This window comes from Seriola aureovittata, chromosome 11 (genome assembly GCF_021018895.1).
Source record: "Seriola aureovittata isolate HTS-2021-v1 ecotype China chromosome 11, ASM2101889v1, whole genome shotgun sequence".
In the NCBI taxonomy this organism is placed as follows: domain Eukaryota; kingdom Metazoa; phylum Chordata; class Actinopteri; order Carangiformes; family Carangidae; genus Seriola; species Seriola aureovittata.
In genome coordinates this window covers 1862712-1876325 of record NC_079374.1, presented here as the reverse complement: position 1 = coordinate 1876325, position 13614 = coordinate 1862712, and the positions used below count along the sequence as shown (strand labels likewise).

At 43.9% G+C, this 13614-nt stretch overlaps 3 protein-coding genes across 17 annotated transcripts in view; 2 read left to right on the top strand and 1 right to left on the bottom strand.

Annotated features, from left to right (window-relative positions):
- Positions 1-13614, bottom strand: part of caska (calcium/calmodulin-dependent serine protein kinase a) — a 112645-nt gene that overhangs the window by 39649 nt on the left and 59382 nt on the right. For all 14 annotated transcript variants that reach the window (XM_056390028.1, XM_056390035.1, XM_056390041.1 and 11 more), the window contains exon 6: positions 381-483. In XM_056390028.1, coding sequence (XP_056246003.1) covers positions 381-483 — 103 coding nt within the window. The remainder of the gene's footprint in view (positions 1-380; positions 484-13614) is intronic.
- LOC130177983 (probable G-protein coupled receptor 34) lies at positions 2267-6032 on the top strand. 2 transcript variants are annotated; one of them, XM_056390044.1, is made up of 4 exons: positions 2267-2555; positions 3683-3731; positions 3894-4503; positions 5092-6032. In XM_056390044.1, exons 3-4 carry the CDS (start codon positions 3917-3919, stop codon positions 5693-5695), a joined length of 1191 nt encoding a protein of 396 aa, XP_056246019.1. In that variant the 5' UTR covers positions 2267-2555; positions 3683-3731; positions 3894-3916; the 3' UTR covers positions 5696-6032. The 2 variants fall into 2 exon arrangements, with proteins under 2 accessions (XP_056246019.1, XP_056246020.1); XM_056390045.1 differs by lacking the exon at positions 3683-3731.
- Positions 6300-10589, top strand: LOC130177982 (probable G-protein coupled receptor 82). The gene is made up of 4 exons (XM_056390042.1): positions 6300-7160; positions 8274-9124; positions 9423-9563; positions 9648-10589. Exons 2-4 carry the CDS (start codon positions 8279-8281, stop codon positions 9873-9875), a joined length of 1215 nt encoding a protein of 404 aa, XP_056246017.1. The 5' UTR covers positions 6300-7160; positions 8274-8278; the 3' UTR covers positions 9876-10589.

Sequence of the window (13614 nt, the reverse complement as noted above, 5' to 3'; positions counted from 1 at the left end):
TAGGAACCGTTAGCGTAGTTAGCATCTTTTCAAAACCATTGGTGTAGTTAGCATCTTTAGGAACCGTTAGCGTAGTTAGCATCTTTTCAAAATCATTGGTGTAGTTAGCATCTTTTATTTATGTTGTTCGTTAGCTTGTAACTGGCAGTGGCTGACACAGTGTTAGTGGTTGTGCTAATGCTAACTCTCTCACTCTCTGCACTGACAAGGTTTCAGGTTTATTTGCCCCCCCCCCCGGTTCATTAGATTCAGGGTTTCATACGCCACAAACCTGTTTTTATGAGACTGTCACTCACTGAAGGTCAAAGTTCAACTTTAATGTCGTGATGCTGAGATGGGAGTGTTAGCATCAGTGCGTATGTATGTGGTGTTTACTTTACCTCCTGCCACCAGTCCAGACTCTCCGAGCTGGATGGCGACTCCGAACCCCCCCAGCTTCACCGGGGCCGAGTTCTCTTTGGACGCCAGCAGCACACAGTGAGGCTGAGGACGAGAGAGGAGAGAGAGAGAGAGAGACTGGTGATTTGAGTCTTTTACTAATTAAAGAGCGACACCCTCTTATAAATTTGGGTTAGACACACCCAAACATCACCCGCCACAACCACACACACAAAACAGCCATCAGCGTGGGAGGATCAGAGAGGAGCAACACGTATGAAAACCACACTTGTTACTACTGGCGGCAGTTTCAGCAGCTTATTGGATGTTAAATAACGACACTTTATTCTAGTTATGTCATTTAATATCTTATGTTTTGTTTCTAACCGAGATGTTTCCCACTTCACATCATAAAAGCAGGAAAAAAAACTCAGTAAAAATACAGAAAAATGCTTCAAGAAAAAAAATCATCAAAATGCAAATTAAATCGTGTCACATGTGGGAGGGAGGGTGAATTGTTCCAGCATCTCATTATCCTCAAGCATGGATCAGTGTTTACTCTCCTGGGAGCAGTTCACAGTTAAAGCAGCCCCCCCCCCCCATCACTCATTTCATGCACAACATCTGTGGTAGTTTCTCTTCTCTAAGTACATTTACTTCAGTACTGTAGTTAAATATATTTTTTGAGTATCTGTTCTTTACTTGAGTTCTGACTTTTACTCCTCTACACATAAAGAAAAATATTTTACTTTTGACTCCACTACATTTCTATGAAGAGCTCTTACTTTGAAGGAGAATGTTTCAGAATCAGAGTCTGGTTAATTGCCAAGTAGGTTTTCAACATATTACTGCAGGTCACCTAGCTTTAAAAATAAAAAAAAAAAATTAACAGTAAATTAAAAATATTTATGATAAAAATATAAATATATACAATACACTGCATTTTATTTTGTTGAATGAATTTCCTTTTATTTTGAAAATGTGATAGACCATACACTGTGTTGATCACAGGAGAAAAACCAATCACAGACACCTCAGTGTCCTAACGATGGCGACGTCACATAAAGATGAGGCAGAAGATTCTTCAGCAGAGACCGATCTGATCTGAGGTCTGTGTTTGCAGCTTTAGAAATAAAGACAGATTCATTTAGTTTGAAATGTTTGCTGCGTTTATCACGACCACACTTTTACCACTGACTAAAAACAAAAAATCCACCGTCCAACTTGAGAAAGCGTCGAGGTAACGTTGGTTTAATTCCAGATTTAAACAGACAGCTGCTCGTGGTTGGCTCCTGTTGTTGATTCACTTGTGTTTTTATGGCCATTTCTATAGGATTTCTATTCTACAGGTTCTACAGTCAGTCGGTCGGTCGGTCGGTCGGTCAGTCAGTCGGTTGATTCAGTCATTAGCTTCTTTAAATGTGGAACAATGTGTTGACATAAAAAAGGTACTTTGAAGTACTCCAGTACTTTAACTCAAGTAAATACTTGACTGAAGAACTTTCACTTGTACTGGAGTCATGTTACTACACTGTGACTCCAGTAATGGAGCTGTGGTTCATCATTCACTTCAACCTCTGCCTACAAACTCAGCCTGCGAGCTCGACAGCAGCTCACGTCTCCTGGGTGGCAATTTAAATCTGGCTGTGCTTTTACTCTGAAGGCACTGCTTTAATTACTGTGAGGGCACTCTGTGGTATTCTGGGAGGCCTTTTTCTCTCATAGCACATACCTCCATATTATATTCAGAGCCCAAAGTGGAAAGCATATTGTTTGTGTACAAGTGGAGCATACTGTGTGATCCCACAGCTCGCCCTGCCCTGCCCCATCTCCTCTCTCTATCTGGTGGTGGGGAGGAAAGAGAGGGCTGACCACAGCTTCAGCTTTTCTCTGCACAGCATCACAGCATTCTGCATTTCAGCATTTCTCTCTGACTTTCGACAGCAGCGGCTGGTTTCTCAGAGCAGCACAGATCATGGGCAGAGAGGGAGGCGGACCTCTGCGCAGAGCTGTTTTCCTCTGAGCCCACCGAAGGAGAGACGACAGCAGGAGTGAACGCACCATGACGAGGGGAGAGGAGCGTTTCAGGACGGCAACACTTCGGAGAGTCGTTCCTGCAGAGTGAACTCGAAGGACGAGTGAGTCAGAGGAGAAGAAGAGGACTGCAAAAACCACGAGTGAGCTACTACTCAGCACATACTGTATTTGTGTGTGTGTGTGTGTGTGTGTGTGTGTGTGTGTGTGTGTGTGTGTGTGTGTGTGTGGGGAGGGGTTATCCCTTTACTTCCACATAAAGCAAAATGTGTGAAAGAAACATGAGAAAGTTTCTTATGGACGTCAATGAGTAGGTGAAGCTCTGGCAACTTCCTTTATGAAAGATGATCGGGTTGTTTGCTGCCTGTTTGCAAGATAAGAGCTGTGTGCTTTTCCTTTTTACTGCACTCACAGATCTTCTGATAGAAACCTCCGTTCAGCTGGTTTACTGCGTTACGAGACTGAAGCAGACAGAAAAACACGTCTGTGCTTCTGCAAACTTCGACATAACTCACACATGATATCACGCTGTGAGTGTTAAGTCATCAGTGCTGCACTTTCTCAGGCTTCCCAGTGTCTGTTGGTGCGGTGCAGCGCCGGCGTTATATGTGATTATCCAGGGTGAGAGGCAGATCCACACAGCTGGACCTCAGCTGTCCATATATATGCAATATCTAGGCAATATGGCCACGTGCAATATCCACATCACATCACCTGGACTTGTTGATAAAGGTAAAACGTGTCACAACAGACCATCACAAATGAAGCACCGTTCTACAAATACTTTTCTGCAGACGTACGTCTTTTCTCCAAGTGATGAAATAAAATATTCTCAATTCACATGATCCGCTTGATATTTATCTACATTTTTAAGAGCGTGAAGATCCGATCGTCACTAAAGCATCTGTCATGTGGAGAGCTGATAAAAACAAATGGTCAAAGTGTTCATGTTGACTTTTAAGATGTATTGACCGATTTCCAAACATCAATCATGCATTGAGTAACACGCGAGGAAACATTCCACCTTAAAAGATGGCGGTAGCTGCCGGTCGCCTCTGAGCTGCTCAGTGAATTAAATGGTTAATTAGTAAAGAGGAAAAGACTCTGATGAAACTGTTTCGTAATATAAATATTAATTAGACATTCAGCACAGTCAGAGCCAGCTGATAAGGTGATGATGAGGCTTATTTGGCTAGCTTGCCTAATAAAAGCTAATAAATAAATGAGACGTTAATATGATGGCTGACTGTTTTTTGTTTGATTAACTTAGAGAACAACCACCAGTCCGCCCCTGCTTGAACCTGTGCCGTAAGGACCAGGTGAGCTACCGGGGCAGCCATATTTTCAATATTTTTAAATGTAAAAATGTTCCACTGCAATAACCTGCACCAATGAGTCCAAAACTTTCCCATGTGAAGGAAAAGAAGTGACACTACGAGCTAATCCAAACTGATTCTCCTGTTTCTTCCTCCTGGTTTCAGGGCTGAGGATCACAGAGACCACCATGACAAAAACCTCCTTCACTACACCTGCCACGTCCACCCTCCAGCCCCCGCACGCCTCCTTTTCCCTCCTCGCCACAAAGATCAGCGACATGAACTTGACCGCGACCCCCGACCCCTGGTGTGCGGAACATAACGCGCTGCATATCCCGTTCGCGGTGCTCTACTCCGTGATCTTCGTCCTGGGTCTGGTCGGGAACCTGGTCGCTCTGTGGGTCTTCTTCTACATCCACTCCAAGAAGAACTCCGTGCGGGTGTTCCTCATTAACGTGGCGTTTGCAGACTTGCTGCTGGTGGTGTGTCTGCCCTTCAGGATTCTCTACCACAGCCACGGTGACGTGTGGAATCTGAATCCAACCTTGTGTAAAGTGGTGGGGAACGTCTTCTACATGAACATGTACATGAGCATCACGCTGCTGGGGCTGATCAGCGTCGATCGCTACCTGAAGATGCACCGAGGTTCAGGGACGCGGCACAGACTCCAGTCCACCAGGTGGAGCCGCGCCCTCTGCGCTGTCGTCTGGATCTTGGCGTCCGCCTTGACTTTGACGTATATGATATCAAAGAATAACAGAGGAGAGCAGAACAGGTCAGTGACCCCTGTCATCAAATCTATTTATTGAGTCTTACTGTTTCAATTAAAGCTACATACTTTCTTCTTCTTCTGTGTTTTATTGTAAGTGTTGATCCATCAGAAGATATAAAAAGCATCTCAGTGTAGTTTAACATCTCCTCTCTCAGGCTTCTCTCTGCAGCTCTAGTAACAACAGGTCGGTGAGCCAATCAGAAGAGAGGAGGCTCTGAGCCTCTCTTCTGATTGGCTGACTGTTTTCTGAGTGATCCAATAAAAATATAGCAGATTTCAGGTAAAAACACTCAGAGAAACCAAATCCTGCAAAGTTTGGATGGTGGGTCCAGGTGGGCGGGGCTTGGTGACTGCTTTGCTGTGACATCACAAAGTTCCAGAAGTCCTGACGGCTGGTTTTAAGGCTCAGTTTCTGAATACAGGCTGTGTGCATTTCTCTGTGGACTGAGGCTTTGATACTTTCACAGTATTAATATAGAAGCTAGAGCTGATCTATAATCACACTACACATGGACACAGACCTGCAGACTGGAGGAGCTTTAAGAATCGTGGCATGTGTGATCTGAGCTTTGATGTGTTTGGTGTTTGCAGGTGTTTCCACTACAGGCAGCTCCTCAATGAGAAGTGGAAAGCCTACATCAACATCTTTCTGCTGGTGCTCTTCTGGCTCGTGTTCATCTCTCTGGTTGTGTCTTACGGAAAGATCGCCCACCGGCTTCTGAGAACATCTCAAGAGAAACCAGACCTGCCCAACACGGCCCGCTACATCAGGACCGCCAAGAAGTCCTTCTTCATCCTCTTCCTCTTCACCGTCTGCTTCGTGCCCTATCACATGGTCCGGGTCTTCTACATAAAGACTCAGATCACAGAGACATCCTGCTACTGGAGGGATGTGGCCGACAAAGCCAACGAGGTGTCTTTGCTGTTTTCTGCCCTCAACAGCTGCCTGGATCCGGTGATGTACTTCCTGTTGTCCTCCTCGGTGAGGAAGGAGGTGCTGCGTTTGATGAGCAACCTGCTGTGTGTGAGAGATCTCACCGTAGGAAGCGGGAGCAGCTCCACCAATGAGGGGGACGGCAGGACCGGGAAAACCGACAGAGGACAGACGAACCGCGTCTTCACCTCCAATGTGAAGGAGACGGAGTCGGCAGATATTGGATCCAACCTGGACTGCGAGGGTTCTCTGAAACAGTGAGCCTCCGTCACCTGCATCAACCATGCTGCCCAACCAGAGGGCAGCGTCTGTTAATCCTGTCACTGAGATGACGATGACATTTTCCGCTTCGTGTCTGTGCAAATGAACAATCTTTATGATTTATAGATATCTATATAGATAGATTTTATTGTCTCCTTTTGCTCAAACTTGCATTCATTCTGTCATGTACCATTTCCTTCAATTTAAAGCTACAGTCCCTCTAAGAGCAGGTGATAACAGAAACCTGGGGACTTTTGATGCTGATACTAATGTTGATGTTCATTTTTTAATTTTCTTTACACATCACAAAAAAATAAATAAAAAATCTTCACCTCAATTTGTTATTGTACCAACAGTGACCAAAACAAACTGGACCGGAGACAGGAAACTGTTGAAAAATAAACTTGTCACTCTCTCTAGTGGACAAATTATAGAATGACACACACACACACACACACACACACACACACACACACACACACACACACACACACACCTTAATAATACAGATTATTGCACATATTATTATATATATATATATATATATATATATATATATATATGTGTGTGTGTATGTGTGTGTGTGTGTGTGTATTAAAAAATAAATAAACATATTATATTATTATAAATCAATTGTTCAGTCTAGAAAATAGTTAACGTGTCTACAGCTGTACAGCTCAGTGAGGCTGTACTTACAGAGGTGCTTTGAGCTAAATGCTAACACTAGCATATTAAGATGCTCACACCGACAGTGCTAACATGTAGCTGGTGAAAGGTTCACCATGTCCACCATCTCAGTGTTAGCACGGTGCGGTAGCCAGTTAGCATTCAACACAACGTACAGCTGAGGCTGATGGGAATGTTATTACGTTTGCAGGCATTTGGACCTGATGATGGCGTGAGAGGTCCATGAACGCACCAGATGTCCCTCTCACAGATGTTGAGATATTTAACTTTGAACAGCTGGTGGCACCAAAAAGTGACCATCCATTAACATAATAGCTAATTAACAAAATATCAATTCTGTCAACGACTGATCAGTTCATTGTTTCAGTTGTAGAAGCAACTGGAACTTGATCAGGTTTTTTTAAATAAATGAGAGTGTGTCAGTCAATATAGATTCAACAGTAAGATCAAGGGACAGCAAAAAGAAAGACAGAAACTCTAAATTAAAAATAAACTGCTCATATACTGTCTATTTCTATTAATACAGACATGGTGTATTATCAAATCTAACCACTGCCTTTCTATTCTCAAACACCTATCATGGACATATGTGATGGGTGAGGTAGCGTGAGAAAACGATGCCACAAACAAGAGGTTAGTTCTGAAATATGTCAGAGTTAACCTCCAGATTAATAGAAAAGGGAAGTGACAGGAGCTTCACACTGATGCTGCTTTAACTTCAGGTTGCATTGAGGGAGCGTTGCCGTGCTGAACCGTCTCCTCAGAGCTGCCGTCAGCGGTACGTAAACAAACATGAGCCCAGCTGTGTGTTTATGGTGTCTAATCTAACTTTAACTTAAAAACAGACTTAGTGTTTAAACATTGTTGTGTTGTTACGTCGCCTTGCTCAGTTAGTGACAGAAGAAAAAGGAAGAGCAGGGAACCGAACCACGAACCTTTTGATTAAATTATTGACTATTTTGAATTAATATCATAAAAATAATGAATAAGAATTTGAAAAACGCTCAAACTGAAGTAAAACTAAAGTTTGTCAGTGTTTTAGTCTCTTCACATTTTTATTTATGGGCAGTAAGAACGAGACAGAACCAGGTCTTTAGTTTTAATTTAACATGGATCAGGAGCACGATAATGAAGAATCAACTGGAACTAATTAGTAATATTTAGTAATAATTAGTGTGAAAATATTATTTCATTTTAAAATGAAAGAGAGAAACTGAGAGTGGTGAGCATGATTTAATTAAGAATTAATGAATTAATGCTGTAGAAACATTTTAATAAACTGACCTTGTGAGCCGTGTTAAAGCTCCTCCAGTGTAAAGGTGTGTGTCCATGTGTAGTGTGATTATAGATCAGCTCTAGCTTCTATATTAATACTGTGAAAGTATCAAAGCCTCAGTCCACAGAGAAATGCACACAGCCTGTATTCAGAAACTGAGCCTTAAAACCAGCCGTCAGGACTTCTGGAACTTTGTGATGTCACAACAAAGCAGTCACCAAGCCCCGCCCACCTGGACCCACCATCCAAACCTTGCAGGATTTGGTTTCTCTGAGTGTTTTTACCTGAAATCTGCTATATTTTTATTGGATCACTCAGAAAACAGTCAGCCAATCAGAAGAGAGGCTCAGAGCCTCCTCTCTTCTGATTGGCTCACCGACCTGTTGTTACTAGAGCTGCAGAGAGAAGCCTGAGAGAGGAGATGTAAAACTACACTGAGATGGTTTTTATATCTTCTGATGGATCAACACTAAAACCTTTAATAGGCTGCAGATTATTCCCTTTACCTGGGCTTTATTAGCCATTGGTCTTTATTGGTTGATACAGGTCACACAAACTTGACACCATTTACTGTACTGAATTTACTGTCGTCTCATCACCTGTGTGTTCTTACAGATCAGATGGATTACACACCGTACTCTCCTCCTCCAGATAACTGCTCCTTCTCCTCTGGTTTCTCCCTCTGTTCCACTGCCGCCACGAGCATCTTCCTCCCCTCCGCCTACGCACTCCTCTTCCTCACCGCTCTCCCGGGCAACACGCTTTCCTTGTGGGTGTTCCTGCGCTGCATCTCCACCACCTCCCCAACCCACGTTTATCTGTCCCACCTGAGCATCTCCAACCTGCTGCTGTCCCTCACCACGCCCTTCCTCGCCGCCTACTACGCCTGGGGCTCGGTGTGGACGCTGAGCGGCGTCCTGTGTCAGCTGGTCCTGCACGGCATCACGCCGATGCTCCACATCAACATCTACATTAGCCTCATGATCCTCACCTGGGTGGCCCTCAGCCGCTTCGCAGCCCTCATCCAGCGAACTCACGCCTCCAGGCCCAGCGTCTGCAAAACGCTGCTGCCGCACGGCTTCTTCACCCGCCTCAGCAGGGCCTCGTTTGCCAGCAGGGTGTGTGCCACGGTGTGGGTGTTGGCAGTGGGCGCCTGCGTGCCAGTGGCGGTTTACTACTCAGTGAATGAAGCTATGAGTGCGAAGGCTGCTGCACCCGGCGGGGACGGAGAGGCGGAGGGAGGTGGAAGTGCGGAGGTGTGCTACAACCCTGAGGTGGAGATAGGAGGCCCTCTGTCTGCGGCTTTCTGTGCGATTGCTATTTTCATGTTCTTCTTCTTCTACCTGCTGGTGCTGCTCTCCTACATGACGGTGCTGAGGCACATCAGACGCTCACGCCGCAACACCGTCATCGCCACCTCCCAGGGGCTGCTGGGTAGGGTGTTCCGAAACATCGTGGTCATCCAGGTGGCTATGAGATCTATTCCACTCTAAAATAATCAACCTTAACGTGTTGTTGTTGTTGTTGTTGTTGTTGCCTTTGTAGCAGCAGTGAAGTTCTGTCTCTTGGGTTGAACATAAAACCAAACCATTCATATTCCACTTTGGTTTCCCATCTACGACTGAGGGTTAGCGCCACAGTGAGGGAAACAAATCTGAGATTTCTTGTATTTCAGATTTCTTAATTTTGCTCATTGTGGCTCTGATACTCCGTCGTACACAACAACAGCCAGGCCTCTCAGCCTGTTTCCTCCTCCTCCTGCAGGTTGTTCTCTCAGTTTGTCTGCTGCCGTATCACATCTTCAAACCCGTCTTCATCTCTCTGGCCCTTCACCACCATCAGCGGACAAATCCAGCTGCCTACAACATCTGGAGCCCCTGTCATCCTCTCTCCACCTTCGTCGAGGTGACTCAGTTTCTCGTGAATCACTGATTTCTACTGCACAGCTACATGAAGCGAACGATGATGAGCTTCTGTCTCTTCCTCCAGGTGAAGAACTGTCTGCTTCTTCTGGCTGCACTGAGAGGATCCACTGACCCTGCCATGTACTTCCTGTTAGACAAGACCTTCCGTCGACAAACGCTTGTACTTTTAGAAAGCAGCCGCAGCAGCCCTGGAAGCCGAGCGGCAGGAAGTCCCGGTCAGAGGGCGGAACAGCTGGGGGACGGGAACACGGCTACAGCTACTGCGGACTTAAGTCATGAAAGTGTTTTGTAGCTTTGAAAAGAAGAGTGATTTTTAAAATGCGTCATGTGGAGTCAAAGTAAAAACTATGGAGCAGCAGGGACGTCACAGGAACAGCAATAACGTATTTACTTCATTTCATACTTTAACAGGCATTAAAAATTGTAAAAACAATTTTTAGTTTATTAAATTATTGAAATCAATAAATAATAATAATAATCAATAAAAACTTCAGATTTAAAAATGGATTTAGAAAAACAGCATAAAACCATCATTAAATAAACCTCTTAACATTTATTAATTCATGAATTAATAATAGAATTTGAAAAGACATTTTAACAATTTGCAAAATCTCCATTTCCTTTTTCCAGATGCTTTTCCAATTAGCTAATCGATTAGCTTAGCCATTTAGCTTTTGCCCCTCTGTGACACTCTGGGCCTTCAGTGCTGGTAAATATGATGAGACTGGTTAGCTCCAACCAATCAGAGAGCTTGTTACATCACCATTTAGAGAGATTTAAAAATGAAAACGTATATGAGTGTGGACGTAGCCTCTCTGTGCTGCGGTCTGTTTGTATTAGCTGTTAGCTCTGTTTGAAAGCCACAGAGCACCAGCAGGTCTGGGATCAGCTGTCGGGTGCATTAAATAAGACATTTTTAAAAAGCCGCGCGGTGGATGTAACAGAGCAGAAGTAAAGGTTTTTTATCTCAGGATCTACTATAATAAGAATAAAACATATGCCGCATTAAAACGATTCTCTCTGAAAAAGTTGCTTCAGTAAAAGTAACCGACTCTAAAAACGCTGGAGAAGAAAAGATGTAATGTCACAAAAATACATGGAAATGTTTGTGGAGCTTCTCTCATGTGCAACAGCAGCTGATAAATATTTGATATCTGTGTGTCACAAACCTTGTTCAGTAATTGTGTATAAATTATTGATGAGGGACGTGATGCTGCGGCTGTTTGAGCAGCAGGTGTGTGAGAGGAGATAATGTTGTGGGAAGTGTGGCCCCTGCAGATGAGCGTCCCCTGAGGGCCCCGCATGGGCTTCTTCAGACTGAAGCTGAGAGAATCAGACACAGGCCGGAGGAAGATTTCACCGCAGTATAAAGACATAAATCCAGGAGAGAGGAGGAGGAGGAGTGAAGTGCCACAGGTGATGAGCTGAGCTACGAAGAGTCTTTGCTGCCTGTACAATAGTGAAGCTGGAGGAATAATAAAACCTGAGTCTCATTTCTACCCAGAAACCAGAGAAGAAGAAGATGTCAGACAGGAAGTCAGGGTTTAAAAATGAAAACAAAATAAAGAGGAATAAAGAATAGTGACTCCTAATCTGCATAAAACTGGTCAAAGTGTTTTTCATAACAACAAAATAAATGAGAAATGTAAATATCTGTATAATAAATGGCTTCACATTAATAAATCTAACAAGTTTAAAGCATCAGTGTCACTTCCTGTTTTATCTTTGATTAATGTTCAGCACAGAGAAGATTATATTGTCACACCTGTAACTAGTAGTGGGTTTTAACTAGAACTAGCATCTACATTCAAGCTCCACCAATCAGATATTCAAACAGATCTGAGATGATCGGTTGATTCATTGATTAGTTGACTGACAGGAGAATAATTGGCAACTATTTTGATAATGGAGAAATTGCTTCAGTCATTTTTTTTCCCAGCAAAAAACATGAAAATATCCCAAATATTCTCAACATGACAAGACTTCCTGCTTCTATTCCTCTTATTTGAAGACGTCTGGTTCGTCTCAACAACAATCCATCGTTTAGTTATTAATCTAAAAAAATAATCAGCAGATGAATCAATAATGAAACTAAGCTTTTATAAAAATCTTTCGCTGCATGTCATGAAGTTGTAAAACCCCTGGGACGAAGGTCGAGAGCGACCGAAGCAACAGCACAACCACCATCAAACCCGGACGACTACGACGTGTTTACACATTCAGATCTTTCTGCCAGAGTGTGTGCGAGTGTGTGCGAGTGTGTGCGAGTGTGTGCGAGTGTGTGTGAGACTGTGAAACCTCAATGTCAGAATTTCATGGTCGACACCTCGAGGCCATTTGGATGCCATTAAAGAAGCCATTAGCTGTGCCACGCAGCCACCCATCATCACACAAACAGCCCTAACAGCTCTGCTAATAGTCCAGTGTGTGTGTCGTAAAGAGGTCTGCGTGGACCGGGGCCATTTCCTGTGTAAAAACAGCTGACGTTCAACTATTCAATGGGGAAATGAGACTCGCTTCCATCTTTGGTGCATGTGAACATATTTAGTTATTCATATACTTGGGTCCCGTTTATTTTTTGTCTGTCTTTTACTGTATTTTATAGTTTTTAATTTCCCTCAATCCATCTATCTATCTATCTATCTATCTATCTATCTATCTATCTATCTATCTATCTATCTATCTATCTATCAATCATATATTTACTCAGCTCGTCACAAATTACCATCAGGTGTCTAAGGCTGCGTTTTTGTGAGGTCACACGTACCTTGACCTTTGACCTTTAGCCACCAAAATCTAATCAGTTCATCCTCGAGTCCCAGTGAATGTTTTTATGCCAAATTTAAAGACGTTCCTTCGAGGCGTTACTGAGACGTCGTGTCCACGAGAGTGAGACAGACGACCTGAAGACAACATGTCTCCGGCTCTGAGGAATAAAAACTATATTTTTTGCTGTTGAAGAAGAATAAACCTTAAAATACATGTTGCATGAGACCAGAACATGCAACTGTCAGCACTGCTGTTCTCCTCAGATGTTTTTTTTTATGCTGTAAAAACTCGCTGCAGACGTTCAGTGAATGAGGACAAACACAATTTGACTGAGCATCTAAAAACAGAGCTGCACACCTGACATAAATAACTCTGTCCATGCACAGTGAGACAGCAGCAGCAACACTACAGACTGAAACAGACCCATGAGCACTGATGCCTCTCACACCAACAGTTCCTGATGTTCACTTCTGTAAACCAAAACCAGCCAAGACGTTTCACCACAGTGACACGAGAAGTTATCTTTACCATGTGAAGCAGAAATGTTGTGAAGCTGTGAATTCTGACGCTGGTGCAAAGTTTCCGTCGTCCTGCAGAGACTCTGGTATATTCTAGGAAGACAAACTATAAAATACACCGACGTGAAGCCTGAAGCGTCTGACAGGAGATCCCTTCACCCGAGTACACCTGGAGAACAAAGACACGCCGCTGCAGGAAGCTGCAGGCCCGCGCCGCCGTGACTCACTCTTCATTTGCGTTTGCATCAAAAGTTTCGCCGTGTTTACAGATTCCTCGGATCGCTCGACGCAACTTCAGGATCTGTGCTTCGCACATCAAACGCGAGGCTTCAAAACAGCGCAGCACAAACAGTCTCACAAACAAAGGTTCACCTTCACACCGTCCTCTCCGAACACGTGCCACGTAAACCTGTCCTCTCAGTCTGCAGCAGAGAGACACACAGTCACACCTGTGCTGCCGTCACAGGTGGAGGTCTGTGGTGGAGGGAGGAAGAAGATACGTATACGACATGACGGTGATTTATGAACAACAGCTTTAAATGAATTCAGTGACTTTCATGCATGAAAAGAAGAGGCACAACCACGCTGATCCATATTCAACAAGGACGGCTGTGTGTGTGTGTGTGTGTGTGTGTGTGTGTGTGTGTGTGTGTAAAGGGCATACATCTTGGACAGTACATCTGATAAGCTGCAGACAGGAGCTCACAGTCACTGCTCGATGGTGATAATAGAAGTGAACGCCAC